The 15,634-nt window shown below is 39.6% G+C and overlaps 1 protein-coding gene across 3 annotated transcripts in view; it reads left to right on the forward strand.

The window, feature by feature from the left end:
* BNIP3L (BCL2 interacting protein 3 like) overlaps positions 1-15,634 on the forward strand; it is a 31,076-nt gene that overhangs the window by 10,906 nt on the left and 4,536 nt on the right. For 2 of the 3 annotated variants that reach the window (XM_036450150.2, XM_045585919.1), the window contains exons 3-5: positions 8,435-8,507; positions 14,734-14,837; positions 14,955-15,104. In XM_036450150.2, coding sequence (XP_036306043.1) covers positions 8,435-8,507; positions 14,734-14,837; positions 14,955-15,104 — 327 coding nt within the window. Of the gene's footprint in view, positions 1-8,434; positions 8,508-14,714; positions 14,838-14,954; positions 15,105-15,634 lie in introns of all 3 variants that reach the window. The other variant, XM_045585918.1, reaches the window with a different exon arrangement.

The following is a 15,634-nucleotide window of genomic DNA, read 5'->3' on the forward strand; positions in this document are numbered from 1 at the left end:
TAGAGAAACTAATTCCATTGATTAAGGATTTTTTATGATGAAACAATAAGAATATAGAGGAATGTGTGTGTGGAATGAAACTGAGCTGTTAGTTTATTTTCAGTATAAGCATCTGTTTTTCAGAGGAACTAGATATTCAATGACACACTGGTATCATTTAACAATTCTTAGACCAGTGACAGCCATACTTATAGTACTATGGGCTTCTGGATGATCTTCTGATTAATTCACTGATATCAGCCATGTAGAAAATGCAAATGCCCAGAAAAAGATTAAAGAGACATTTAAAAATGTAAACAGTGATCCCTAGCTGGATAATTCAGTTTGTTAGAGGGTTGTCCTGATATGCTGAGTTTGCGGGTTCAATCCCTAGTCAGGGCACATACAAGAATCACCAACGAATGCATAAATAGAACAAGTCGAACAGCAAATCAATGTTTCTCTCTCTCTCTTTCCTGGTCTCTCCTCCTCTCTCTCCAAAAAGAAAAATTAAAAATTAAAAAATATATAAGCAGTGATTATCTTTAAGAGATGGAATTACAGATTTTTCTTCTTTTAAATATATTTGTACTTTGTAAAAATTGTGTGTGGAGCACGTAGTATTAATTAAAAAAATATATATATATAAAAGGATTAACTAAGGTAAATCATGTTTTGAAGTTCCTGGGTGTCTTATGATCCACTGATGTTATCAAGGCAGCAGAGGATTGGTTTGCTGTCTCTGTGGCACAGTGTGCACCCCCACCACCCCATCTCTTCTCTGACTTATTCCTGTGCTTTTAAAGAGCCTGGGATGGCTCCAGTCAAGAAACAGAAGGAGAGCAGATAGCTCTTTTCTGAGCAGCTTGCCTTTGATTCCAATCATGACAGCATTAGTGTGTCTTTTAGAATGAAGTTTATATTGTACAGGCATATTTCAGATTATCGCAATAAAGCTAGTATCTCAATAAAGCCAGTCGTACTAGTAATCCTTGAGCTGGTGGAGGGTCTAGTCTTCAATTTGTAAAATACACAACATTGTAAAATGCAGTAGAGCAAAGTACAATAAAACATAGCACAAAAAAAAAGAAAATGAAGGTATTACATGCATATCATGGAACTTCCTGATAGTTTCTGTAGTTTCCTGCTTATTATGGCCCTTTTGATAGGCTTTCAGTATCCATTCAAGTAGGTGGCCCTTGATCATTGGCACCAGTGTGTTCCTTCATCTGTGTTCACTGTGCTGTCATTGAGCAGAAAGCAAGTCATCTGCTTGCCTCTCTGGTCATATTACTTCATTTACTAGAGGCCCGGTGCATGAAATTTGTGCATGGGTAGAATCCCTAGGCCTGGCCGGTCACCAGGGCTGATCTGCAGGGTGACTGGTGGGGCGATTGGGAGGCCCCCACCAGCACCTACCTTGGCTGGCCTGGTACTGCCTGCTCGCTGGCCCAGCCCCCCACTGCCACCGCCAGTCACTTCCCTCTGCGGGATGACTGACGGGGCAATCAGGAGGCCCCCACTGGCACCCACCTTGCCTGGCCTGGCACTGCTGGCTTGCCAACCCTGCCCCCTGCCACCACCACTGGGGGCAGTTCCTGCGTTGAGCGTCTGTCCCCTAGTGGTCAGTATGCATCATAGCAAACGGTCATTCTGCCCATCATTCTGCTGGTCAGTCGATTTGCATATTAGGCTTTTATTATATAGAATGGTTGCAGGTATGCTTGTGATTGAATATGAAGTCACCTATGCATGATTATGTTTCATTTGGATTTCTAAACATCTGAAGTGAGTGGTGGCAAATGCTTTTTAACACTTTCCTGTCCCTCAGCTATGTATCTCTAGGTTCTGGATTACTGGCCATCTTTCAGAGGAGGCCTGGAACTCTAGCTCAGTAATACTTTTGGGATATCTGACTAACACCCTTTAACATTTAAAAGAGTCTTCATAATTCATGTCATTTGAATTGTCATGCATCTCTCTATTTGAAGTTGTTAAGAAGTATTTATTGTAGGTGCATCTCTCTATTTGAAGTTGTTAAGAAGTATTTATTGTAGGTGGAAAAGTTTTAGGATCAGTTCTGAAAGCCTATCAGAAGGGCCAAAATAAGCAGGAAACTACAGAAACTATCAGGGAGTTCCATGATATGCATGTAATATCTTTATTTTCTTTTTTGTGCTATGTTTTATTGTACTTTGTTTTACTGCATTTTACAATGTTGTGTATTTTACAAATTGAAGACTAGGCCCTCCACCAGCATAAGGATTACTAGTACAACTGGCTTTAGGATTTAGCATTTCTGGGTATTGTTACCAAAGCTAATTTATATATACTTTCAGTTTAAAAATGATTCCACATAGATATATTTTTGTCACTGTGGTGGCTGTTAGAAGATAATCACTATGTGTTTTGTTTTGTTCCACCCTGTTGTAGGAGTTTTCAACCTACATGCTAGATTCACCCAGGGAGCTTTTATTTTTTTAATTTTTTAAAATATATTTTTATTGATTTTTTACAGAGAGGAAGGGGGAGGGATAGTTAGAAACATCGATGAGAGAGAAACATCGATCAGCTGCTTCCTGCACACCCCCTCCTGGGGATGTGAATCCAGGGAGCTTTTAAAAATACCAGTGCACAGCCCTGGAGGTTCTCATCTTGTCAGGGTGGGTAGAGACATGAGAATATATTAAAATCTCTCCAGCTACTCTTACAGGAGCCAGGATTGAAGCTCTAATGTAGGGGTGTCGAACTCAATCAGAGAAGGGGCCAAAATCTAAAATCCAGCCTAAATCGCGGGCCGAATGGTTTACTGAACAGTCATAAACTGTCATTGTGATGGAAACGCAGCGGAGTGTAGTGATGACAGCGCGGTGCGGGCCACATTGCAAGGCCTGGCGGGACGGATTTGGCCCGCGGGCCTTGTGTTTGACACATGTGCTCTAATGCATTCCAAATTGTAAGGAGTAGAAAGCAGTTCACCAGTGAAATGTTTAATATTTTTTGAGTGAGATGGGTGCCAACGGTAAAGAAGAGCGTGGAAGTAGAGCAGGACTTCTGATTGGTCATGCGCCTGCCTTCACCTGGTCTTGGCAGGGTAAAGCTGGCCCTTCACTTCAGGGCTTTTGTCTGTGAACCCAACAATTATGAGCATAATGACAATAACTGGGAACCACAAGAGCATCTTGCTCTACTCAGTTTCTTTGTCATAGTCTGAGGTTTCTAGTTCAAGGCAAACATTTCTAAATACATTAATATGTTTGTTTGATACAGAAGCAGCTTTTTTCTAATCTTCATTTAAGAATCTCTTTTAGGCTTAATCAGTCTAGTATATTTCCGGTGATCTTACTTATTTTTGAGTCAGTCTAATCAGCAACTCTATATATTATATTAACACTGTACACAAGCTCATGACAACTTTAATAGTTAATATTTATTCCTTTGAGCAAGTTAAGCTCAAAGCATTTTAAAAAATAAATCTCTGTTGTTCAGATTATTACAGTTGTTCCTCTTTTTCCCCCCATAGCTCCCCTCCACCTGGTTCCCATCTTATTCCCTGCTCTTATCTCCCCCTCCCCACCACTGTCCTCATCCATAGGTGTACGATTTTTGTCCAGTCTCTTCCCACACCCTCACACTCCTTTCCCCATGAGAATTGTCAGTCCACTCCCTTTCTATGTTCCTGATTCTTTTTTTTCTTTCATTTTTTTATTAAGATATATGTGTACATATCTTACCATTGCCCCCCCCCACACACACACACACTCCAATATATGCCCTCCCTCCCCAGAGTATTTCGTCCATTGGTTATGCTTATATGCATGCATACAAGTCCTTCGGTTGATCTCTTATCTCCCCCATATCTCCCTACCCTCCTCCTACCCTGTCTCTATATCTATCTTTTTGTTCATCAGTTTATAATGTTCTTTATTATCCATAAATGAGTGAGATCATGTTGTGTTTTTCTTTCATTAACTGGCTTATTTCACTCAGCATAATGTTCTCCAATTCCATCCAGATTGCTGCAAATGATAAGAATTCCTTCTTTCTTATGGCAGCATAATATTCCATTGTGTAGATGTGCCATGGTTTTTTATCCAATCATCTGCTGATGGGCATCTAGGCTGTTTCCAAATCCTATATTGTAAATTGTGCTGCCATGAACATAGGGGTGCATATATCCTTTTTGATTATTGTTTATAGTTTCTTAGGATATATTCCTAGGAGTGGGATTACTGGGTCAAATGGGAGTTCCATTTTCAGTTTTTTGAGGAAACTCCACACTGTTCTCCACAGTGGTTGCACCAGTCTGCATTCCCACCAGCAGTGCACGAGGGTTCCTTTTTCTTCGCAACCTCGCCAACACTTGTCGTTTGTTGATATTGGCCATTCTGACAGGTGTGAGATTGGTACCTCATTGTCCTTTTGATTTTCATCTCTCGCCCTTGATTCTATTATATTCCTCAGTTTATTCTGTTCATCAGATTTTTTATTCATTTGATATTTAGATTCACTTGTTTATAGATATGTATTTGTTGTCACTTTGTTGTTCATAATTTTTTTTCTTCTTCCTCTTCTTAAAGAATACCCTTCACCATTTCATATAATACTGGTTTGGTGGTGATGAACTCATTTAGTTTTTTCTTATCTGTGGAGCTCTTTATCTGACCTTCAATTCTAAATGATAGCTTTGCTGGATAGAGTAATCTTGATTGTAGGTTTTTGCTATTCACCACTTTGAATATTTCTTGCCACTCCCTTCTGACCTGCATAGTTTCTTTTGAGAAATCACCTGACAATAATATGGGTATTCCTTTGTAGGTAACTGTTTTTCTCTTGCTGCTTTTAAGATTCTCTCCTTGTCTTTTGCCCTTGCCATTTTAATTATGATGTGTCTTGGTGTGGTCCTCTTTGGATTCCTTTTGTTTGGGGTTCCCTGTGCTTCCTGGACTTATAAGTTTATTTCTTTCACCAGATGAGGCAAGTTTTCTGTCATTATTTCTTCAACTAGGTTTTCAATATCTTGGTTTCTCTCTTCTTCTGGCACCCCCATAATTCAGATTTTGGTACACTTGAAGTCCCAAAGGCTCCTTATACTACTTCATATTATTTCATTCTTTTTTCCTTTTGCTATTCTTGTTGGGTGTTTTTTGCTTCTTTATACTTCAAATCTTTGTCTTGATGCTTGGGATCCTCTATTCTGCTGTTGGATCTCTGTATATTATTCTTTTTTTAAAAATAAATATATTATTGATTTTTTTACAGAGAGAAAGGGAGAGGGTTAGAGTGCTAGAAACATCGATGAGAGAGAAACATCGACCAGCTGCCTCCTGCACACCCCCAACAAGGGATGTGCCCACAACCAATGTACATTCCCTTGACTGGAATCGAACAGACTGAAGCTCTATCCATTGAGCCAAACTGGTTTCAGCTGTATATTATTCTTTATTTCAATCACTGTATGCTTAATTTCTACTTGATCCTTTTTCATATCCTGTGGGTCTCAATTTCTCAGAGGTTTCTAGAAGATTCTTGAGTAATCTTATAACTATGGTTTTGAACTCTATATCAAGTACAATAGTTTGCTTTCCTCCATTTCTTTCATTTGTGACCTGTTTCTTTGTCTCCACATTTTGGCTGCTCCCCTGTATTGAAAGAATGGCTCTGTGTGCTAGGTGTCTTATAGGGCCCAGTGGCTCAGACTCACTAATTACCTGAGGTCAACATTTTTGGTGCACCCCTTTGTGGGCTGTGTGCAGTCTTGTTGTAGTTAAGCCATGATTGCTATTGTTATCACTGGGAGGAATTGACCTTAAGGCCAATTGGCTGTGAGGACCAGTTGTGTCTACAGTGGGAAAACTTCTGTGCTGGAGAAACCCTTATGGGGCAGGACTTGCTTCAGTGGGCCTTTGGACTCACTGAGTCTGTCCCCCTGAGTGTGTCTCTTATGGATGTGAAGAGTTGTAATGTAGATGGTCTCACTCTGACCACTGGGTACACTGGCTCTTGGATCTCCAAGGAGGTGCAAAGTCAACCATTGCCTGAGGCCACCCAACAGGAGCTGCAGAAAGCTTTGCAGATTCCTCTGCTTTGTTTGGGGTTTGAAGGTCCCCAGATGAGGCCTACCTGTGAAGCAATGCAAGCTGCTTTGGAGCCTTGGGCTGCCTTTTGGAAGCTCAGGGCTCTCTAACCTAGCTGCAGTTTGTTAGGTTTTAGATTGCAAAAGGCCAGGCCATTCTTATGCAAAACGTTTGCACACAGGGTGGGGTTGTAAATTGAGTGGGGCAGGGTCTCAAGGAATCACCAGGGTGGAGCACATAGGAATGGCTGCCCATCAGCCCTGCCCCAAAAAGATCCCGGGATATCTGTGACCCATGGCACCGTGCAGGAACAATGATCACTGCAAGCACCTCTGAGAGAAAGCTGCCCTCGTGTATTGACCCGATGCCAGACAGTCCAGTTTCTCCCTGATGAGTCTGGGTCCCCAGAGTCTCGCCCAGAACTGGAGTTCAGAACAGTCAGGAGCTTGTATCTCCCTCCCAATTGAAAAAAACAGCAGTGTACCCAGTTGCCAGCCGGGTTCCGCACGCGCCTCCAAGCCTCCATACCTCTGCACCCTCCAAGCCTCCATACCTCTGCACCTCTGCACCTCCTCCCGGTCTCATTGCGCTTTTCTCTTTCCTTTTAGTTGTATAACATCCACTCAGCCAGCCTTCCCGTGGTTCTGGATGGTATCTGTTTTGTCTTTTAGTTGTAGTTGTGATGTGGTTGTGTGAGGCAGCAAGTTCAGGTGTTTACCTATGCTTGGTTCCCTTAGCCGAGGCTCTCTCAGCCCAGAGGATTTTTCATCCCTATTTGAATTTAGATTTGGGGGCGAGGTATTGTAGTGAAAGACCTAGAGACTTGCTATGGAATTGCAAAAGGGATCATGGATAAAGCTAAGAATAGAACTTAGTACCTTATATTAATTCATTGTATGAGGTATATAGTTCATCATCACACACACCCAAAAAAGTTATTTTGTCTAAAAATTTATCTGTAAATTTTTGTAGTTCTGGGACTATATTTTGTATTTTTCATTAAAGGTTATATATATACATATATATATAATATATATGAATATATATATATATATATGAATATATATGCTTATCTAATGAATATGCTTACCCTAATTCACTGAAATATCTCTAAGCAAATATTTCTTAAATAAGTAGAATAGTAGTTCTCTTTTTTTAATATATTTTTATTGATTTTTTACAGAGAGGAAGGTAGAGAGATAGAGAACTAGAAACGTCAATGAGAGAGAAACACCAACCAGCTGCCTCTTGCACACCCCTACCGGGGATGTGCCCGCAACCAATGTACATGCCCCTGACCGGAATAGAACCTGAGACCTTTCAGTCCGCAGACGCTCTATCCACTGAGCCAAACCGGTTTCGGCAGTAGTTCTCTTTTTAAAAATATATTTTTATTGATTTCAGAGAGGAAGGGAGATGAGGAGAGGGAGAGAGAAATGATGAGAGGGAATTGTTGATCAGCTGCCTCTTGCATGACCCCTCTTGAGGATAGAGCCATCAGCCTGGATATGTGCCCTGACTGGAAATTGAATCATGACCTCCTGGTTCATAGGTCGACACTCAACCACTGAGTCACATCATTGGTCTCTGCTTCTTTACATTCCTAAATATTATTAGGGACCCCAAAGCTTTTGTTTATGTGGGCAATATATTTTGGTATTTACTATATTAGAAATTAAAACTGAAAAAATAAAAAAATATGTATTCATTAATTCAGAATACTAAATCATTACATTTGAACATAATTAACTTTTTAAATGGAAAATAACTATTTTTCGTAAGCAAAAAAATTAGGACCAGTGGCACTGTTTTACATTTTTGCAAATCTCTTTAATATATGGCTTAATAAAAAACAATTGGATTCTCATCTGCTTTTGCATTCTATCTGTTAGAATATAACACATGAGGACTTTGGAAATTTTCACTGTACATTCATGAGAGAATGAGAATGAAAACGGCAAATTAATAGTATTATAAAAGCAGTTTTCACACTTTAAGAACTGCTGCTGCCGAATTATTTAATGATGAAGGAACGTTGAGACAAAGAATTCAAAGGAGGTCTCTGAATTTAAAGATCATTTTGACCTTTATTGGGGAAAAAGTAAAAATAAAATGTGACAGTCTTGGTCTGTACAGTCTGTAAATTTCCTTTGCAAAGTTATCGTTGTAAAGAAATGTATCACCACTGAAAAATTCCAGAACATTTTGGAAGTAAAAGTGCTCAATTTCATTTTTTCTTTTATGGGGTTATTGTATATTTCTGATTTGCCGCTTTCCAAAGCCATACTACTGTAATTTTCAATTTTCTAATTTCCAGTAGAGGCTAATTATTTGAGGAAATGGAATAAAAACTAATAGCTCAATTCTTTTTCTTCTAGCCCTTCCCCACAAGAAGATGGGCAAATTATGTTTGATGTGGAAATGCACACCAGCAGGGACCATAGCTCTCAGGTGTGTATATGTGTTTGTGATAATTTATTTTTATGATTCACAATAAATAATTAGGGAAAATAAAAGCCTCTTCTAAGTATGTTGAGTGAAAATATATTAAAGAATAAGAAGACTTGCCCGAGCTGGTTTGGTGCAGTGGCTAGAGCGTCAGCCTCCAGACTGAAGGGTTCCGGGTTTGACTCCTATCCAGGCACATGCCCGAGTTGTGGGCTTGATCCCCAGTAGGCAAGAGGCAGCCAGTCAGTGATTCTCTCTCATCATTGATGTTTCTATCTCTCCCCTCTCTCCTTCCCATCTTCTCGGGGAGAGGCGGGGGGGGGGAAGGGGGGATATATATATATGACTTTAAAAAAAATAGTTTGGATCTGTTTTAAGTTAATCAGTTTCTGATTTTAGAATTCACTGAGGATGAATTGTACTTGTTGTACTCCTGAAAATTTGGGGACATCACCCTAAAAGAATTGGAAAATTCTTGTCTATGATATATCATTTCAGTATTCCAGGCTACTTTCTGGAATCCTATATAATAAAGAGGTAATATGCAAATTGACCATCACTCCAACACACAAGATGGCCACCCCCATGTGGTCAAAGATGGTTGCCCCCATGTGGAAACAAGATGGCCAGCAGGGGAGGGCAGTTGGGGAGGACCAGGCTGGCAAGGGAGGCCAGTTAGGGGCTATCAGGCTGGCAGGAGAGGGCAGTTATTTTGGGGCAATCAGGACAGCATGAGAGCAGTTAGGCATCAATCAGGCTGGCAGGGGAGTGGTTAGGGGGTGATCAGGCTGGCAGATAGAAGCAGTTAGGGACAATCAGGCAGGTGAGTGGTTGGGAGCCAGCAGTCCTGGATTGTGAGAGGGATTCCAGATTTGAGAGGAAGCAGACAGAGCTGAGGGACACACTCCTCACCCCCATGCATGAATTTCATGCACCAGGCCTCTAGTTTGTAAATAGAAAATGAAGACATATCTTATTTAAGGTCACAAAATACTGTGTCTGAAATGAAAGCAATGACTTTTGAGGTGAATTTCAACAGCTAGGAAAATATTGATCTGAATTACATTGGTTCCATAAGTTAAAGAAGATAAATGCAGTTCAGTAGGAGCTGACATTGTTGGAAATATAGATGGATATAGTATTGGAAGCTTATAAAGTTTTATATTATAAAATTTATGATCTTATAAAAGAGTAATATGCAAATTAACCATCACTCCATCACAAAGATGACGGCATCCATAGCCACAAGATGGCAGCGCCTAGTTCTCCTAGCCCTGCCAGAGTCCCCCAGTTCCAGGGGCGGACTTCTGAGAACAGGCAGTGTAAGCAGCCTGGCGGAATACTTGCTTCGTTGCCAGGCCATGGATGGGCCTCTGGCCAGGCCGGGGTGCGGATGGGCCTCTGGGCTGCAGAGAGCCTTTAGGCAACAGGCGCAGGTGTCCAGGCCCCGCAGAGCGGTACTGGCATACAAATTCGTGCGCAGGCTACTAGTCTATAATAATAAAAGTGTAATATGCTGATTAGACCAGACGTCCTTCCACACGACCTTCTGACAAAGCTGGGGTGCAAGGGAAGCCCAGGTCCTGGTGCCTGCCCGAGGCTGGAAGGGAAGCCCAGGTCCTGGGTGCATGCTGGCAGCCGGAAGGAAGCCTGGGTCCTGGGTGCATGCTGGCAGCCAGAAGGAAGCCCAGGTCCCGGGTGCCAGAGGGAAGCCCTTGTTCTGGGTGCAGAGGGAAGCCAGTGCCGGCAGCCAGGGGAAGGAAGGCCTACTCTTGCACAAATTTTGTGCATCAGGCCTCTAGTAAGTAAATAATTGTTAGTGATTTAAAATGTTCATAGCCAACCCTTAAACTTTATTGATAATTCAGGTCACCTAAAAGTGTCAGAATGTAAATTTTTGAGGACAGGAATCATTGTCCTTTTCTCTTGTGTTAAGTTGTCTGAAGAATATATGTTAAATGAATGTTTAAATAAATTCTAATAAAAACTTTGCTTTGTGGAGTTCTCACTGTACAGTGTCTTAAACCGTTGCACTGGAAATATGTGCATGTTGTCTGGGATCCACTTAGCATTCTTTATTAAAGAAGGCTGCACAATTTCTTCTACCTTGACTGTGCTCTATTTGTGTTGTTCTCTGAAACCTAGGAAAACTCTGGAATTGGTTACGAATTTATTTTATGATGAACTCTATTCTGCAGAGAAGCTTATGTAGAAGCAAGGCTCTCAAATAGGAAGATGTCTGATTGGACTTGTTAAATTGCTGGCTTTTTTATGTCCGTTGGCCATAGTCACTGAACTATAACAATGAAGAGGAAAGTCTATGAAGTTTCCATGCAGACATGTGCTAAGAAATCCCAAGATAGAGAAATGAAGTTAATTCTTTGCTGTAGTCTGACTCGAGAAAAATGTCCTCAATTCATGATGTCTTTGGTATATTATAGATATATTGAAAACTAGCCTTTTTCAAATGCGATTTGAGGAACATTTGCTCATGGTAGTTCTGAAGTCAAATAAGGGGAAAATAATGCAGACCTGGGCTTCCTCACCCTCCCACACCATTAGTCATAGCAGGTGGTAACATTAAAGGCTCTGATAGTTCCTGCAATAAAGAAATCTGTATTTCCCAATTATTTATTTGACCTTAGATCTCCCTCACCTTCCACATACACCTTTTTTCCTCTAATAATCCACCTAACAACCTAATAGAACACTGATAAGTGCTCTCTTGCCTAGTTCATGGAGTAGCTGGTGAACAATTAGGCTTAACTAACAATTGAATTTAAGTGGACGTGTAGAGTTGAAAAAGTAAGATTTTTGGCCTCTGTGTCAGGTTATAGCATTGCTAGTGTGATCCCTATTTAAAAACAAGTACCTAAAAATCTTTGGTTCTCATCAAGCCCTTGGAAAGCAATATTACTAATCAGATCAGTCCGTTTAAACAGGGTTCCGTGCTTGGAAAAACTGTCTGACTTCTATATTATATCTTTTAGAGGGAGACTTTTAGTGAGGGAAATATCATTGGTACCATTTATTTTAACTTTCAAAAGGCCATTTAAACTGTTTCTTTTAAATTTTATTTCAGAGAAGAAGGGAGAGGGAGGGAGAGAGAAACATCAATGATGAGAGAGAATCATTGATTGTCTCTTGCATGCCTGCCTCCCTGGGGATCAACAGGTGCATGTGCCCTGACCAGGATTTTAACCGTGATTCATAGGTCAATGCTCAATCACTGAGCCATACCAGCCAGGCTAAAGTTTTGTTTGTTTGTTTGTTTTTGTATTACAGAAATGATAATTTAAAATTAATCACGTTAGGGCTTGGGGGAGGGGGGTGGATTTTTTTTTCATGAATGAGAAGCAAGTTTAGTAAATATTTTTATGTGTCTATATGAGGAATATGACATTTTTAGCCTTTTCTAGGAGGGGGAAGGAAAGGTATATTAGATATATTATTGGTGCTAAATTTTTTTTTTTTAAATGTTCCCACATTTAATGTTTTCAGTTCAGTGAAAGAGGTGCTATTATATCCACGAACGAATGGGAAAGGTGAGGCTTTGTCTTAATGAAGCTGCTTATCTAAGATTACAAAGCAAGTAGGTGATAGAGCCAGATTGAAACCAGGGCTGTCTGAGCCTGTGACCTCTGTTCCTTCTACAATAAGTCAATGAATGGGATTGATTTCAGGAGAGCGCACAAGGTCTTGAGAAAGAACTAAAACATGTCTGTCCGGTGACCTACAGTAAAGGAAGCCCAAGGTGTAATGCGTTTTTAGGCAAAAGGTTATTCAAACTATATTTTTAGGATGGTAGTCCTTAAGAGTCTCAGTTTTGTAGCAGAAAAAGGACAATAGATTGTCTCTTGAAGGCATTTTTACAGTGTGTTTCTGGAACTAAAGAGGCCTACTTAGTATTGGGTATCTTTGGAATATGATAGAAACTGAAATTGTCCTCCCTTTTCCCTTTTGTAAACTGGTTTACTTGAACATGGACCCCACCGTATGCAGTTTACTATCCATGCTTAGAGACCTAAAAACTTGAGGAGAGCCAGAGAAGGACAGTGTAAGTGAATAAAAGGAAAGGGCCTTCCACCTGAGAACAGGCCAAACTGATCCTAATCTGCTACCTGAGTAGGTGTAGAGAGAGGGTTATTGATTCAGTCGAAAGCATGACTTTTATTTAATTAGAATAAATGCATTTTTACCATATTCTGGAATTCTCAGAGTTGGAAGACAAGTTAAAACCTAAAACTGGAAAATTTAAGAAGAATAGAAGGAAGCACAGGACGGGTATTGAGGAGAGCTAGAGAGCTTATTTATGGTCCCGATTTTAAACTCATCTGAGAAAAAAGTATACCTTTTTTTAAAAAAAAAATAGAACAAGCCAAAACCGGTTTGGCTCAGTGGATAAAAACGTCGATCTGCGGACTGAAGGGTCTCAGGTTCAATTCCAGTCAAGGGCTTGTACATTGGTTGCGAGCACATCCCTGGTTGGGGGTGTGCAGGAGGCAGCTGGTGGATGTTTCTCTCACATCGATGGTTCTAGCTCTCTATCCCTCTTCCTTCTATAGTAAAATATATTAAAAATAAAAAGTGGAACAAAACGCTTTATTACGTTTTCATTCTCCTGGAAAGGATGAAATACTACCTCGTTCCCAAATTTAAGCCTAAAACCTTTGAGCAGTTTTGGAGAGAGAGATGTGAGGTCAAAGTTGGAAAGACATGCAGTGTGTTGAATATAGTCAGACATTGTGTGTACATGAGCTGATCTATAAATTGTAACAATTTATGTTTTTTTTATTTGGGATTTTTTAGATTTACTCTTAAGAGCCAACTCATGATTCTGAGTAATTTCAATACCCAGTGGAAAAGCTTAGTCCTACAGGCTACATTGTGTCATCCCGTGGAATTTGCCAAGTCTGGCAAAACAAAATAAGAATGATACTACAGAGGAGCAAAGGGGATTTCTGGTTTGATAATGAAAGGGACTATCTGTATCTAGAGAGTATCTGAAGCTACCTCCCCCAGACAGCTATTCCACAGAGAACCTGTCAAAAAGAATCACAGAGATATGTCAAATTCTGCATTGCATAACTGCTGACCGATAAGAATGAAAGCTTTAGTCAAAGCTTTAAAAAAAAAAAAAGCAAATCAAAAACAATTCTTAACTTTGAGATCCTTTTGTTTGAGGTCATAGCATCACATTCCCTAAAAATGAACAAATAATGCTGTGTCATTTTTAGGAATGTCTCATTCCTGTGGGTTCTGTTGAAAGAAGCTTTTGGAAAATTTTGATTGCTTTTGGCCAGAAAAATTTAAATTATTATTAAAGAGAAAACAGTTTCCTTTTTCATTTTTTATATAAAAGATGGCAAACTCTGACTCAGTATAAAAATAGCGTATTCCAGAAAACATTTGGCTTAAGTAGTATTGAATAAACCTGGAGAAATGTTTGGATAGTGATTTGTCTAGATAAAATCTTCCAGGGAGCGAAATCTAATGCTGAGGAGTGGAGGCTCTAGAAACATTTTGCCTGTGTCTGGACTCTGGCCCTGCTGCTGACTGCTTAGGAACCTTAGGCAGTTACTGAATTTATACCTCAGTTTCCTCACCTGTAAACATGGAATATTAATAGTTTCTATTTTTATAGATTGTTGCAAGGTAAAAGTTAATGCATGGAAAGTGCTTAGAATCACATCTCTCTCTCTATGCTTAATATATACTACTATTTGTTTCTTCATCAAGTCTCCAAGTATTTACTTTCTTATCACTTAATATTTGTTAACATGTACTTTTTTATATGTTCCCTTTTATTTTTAATTATGAAAAGTTTTAAACACATACAAAAGTAAAGTGGGTATTACATTGCACCTTCATTTAAGCATCACCCAGATTCAATAATTATTAACATTTTCCACACTTTAGATAGCATATCCTCAAATATGCTTTTTTCAGTTTCACTTTTTTTTTTATTGAGGCTTAATTGATGTTTCAGGTTCATGTTTTATGCTTACATATAAAAACAGTGAAACACTGTTTTTTAAAAAAAATTTTTAAAGACATTAAATACTCTGGTCTTCTATTATTTTGTCAGCCATTTTAGAAAAATGGCATGTTTCTGACATAAAAAGACTGATGTACAGCCTTATGATTTTCTGTCTAGATTTGTCTTTCATTGTTGGAAGAACAGGTCTCTCTTTTTTGTCTTTTTTAAAGTTTGAATTCTCCTTTACAGTCAGAAGAAGAAGTTGTAGAAGGAGAGAGAGAAGTGGATGCTTTGAAGAAAAGTGTAGACTGGGTGTCCGACTGGTCCAGTAGGCCTGAAAACATCCCCCCGAAGTAAGTTCTCACATGTTTTCAGTGGATACAGTGCCCGTAAATGCAGTGGACCTGCTAGTCCCCAAGGTACTTTCAGCAAATGCATTTCTGATCCCTACTTCTGCGTTTCTTCCCCAGGGAGTTCCACTTCAGGCACCCTAAGCGTTCTGTTTCTTTAAGCATGAGGAAAAGCGGAGCCATGAGGAAGGGGGGCCTTTTCTCTGCGGAATTTCTTAAGGTGTTCATTCCATCTCTCTTCCTTTCCCATGTTTTGGCTTTGGGGCTAGGGTAAGTACTGGTCAATTCATACAGTTTGGAGTTTTGTTTTGTTTTTCCCTGCTCATTTTATCCTCATATTTTATTTCCAGATGAAAGAAATACATGTGAAAGTGGTTTGTATTGTTTTGCTTTTAAAGTTTTAGTGCAAATAGGGTATGAGTTTAAAATAATTACTAAGGTTGGTATACTTAATAGGCATTTTTAATAGAGTTTTTTTCTTATTTGAAAAATAGGTGTTCATATTAGTTTCCAAAGTGATCATTTTAAATATATATATTTGTATTAATTTTAGGGAGGAAGAGAGAAGGAGAGATAGAAACATCAATTATAAGAGTGAATCATTGATCAGCTGCCTCCTGCACTCGGGGATCGAGCCCACAACCCTGGCATATGCCCTTGCCTGGAATTGAACCTGGGGCTTTTCAGTCTGTGGTCTGACGCTATATCCACTGAGCCAAACTGGCTAGGGCCAAAGTGATCATTTTAAGTGGTCTTATCTATGACTGATTTTTTTCTTTTTTGGGTTTTGTTGTTGTTGC

The sequence above is a fragment of the Pipistrellus kuhlii genome, unplaced genomic scaffold (genome assembly GCF_014108245.1).
Source record: "Pipistrellus kuhlii isolate mPipKuh1 unplaced genomic scaffold, mPipKuh1.p scaffold_m20_p_21, whole genome shotgun sequence".
NCBI classification, from domain to species: domain Eukaryota; kingdom Metazoa; phylum Chordata; class Mammalia; order Chiroptera; family Vespertilionidae; genus Pipistrellus; species Pipistrellus kuhlii.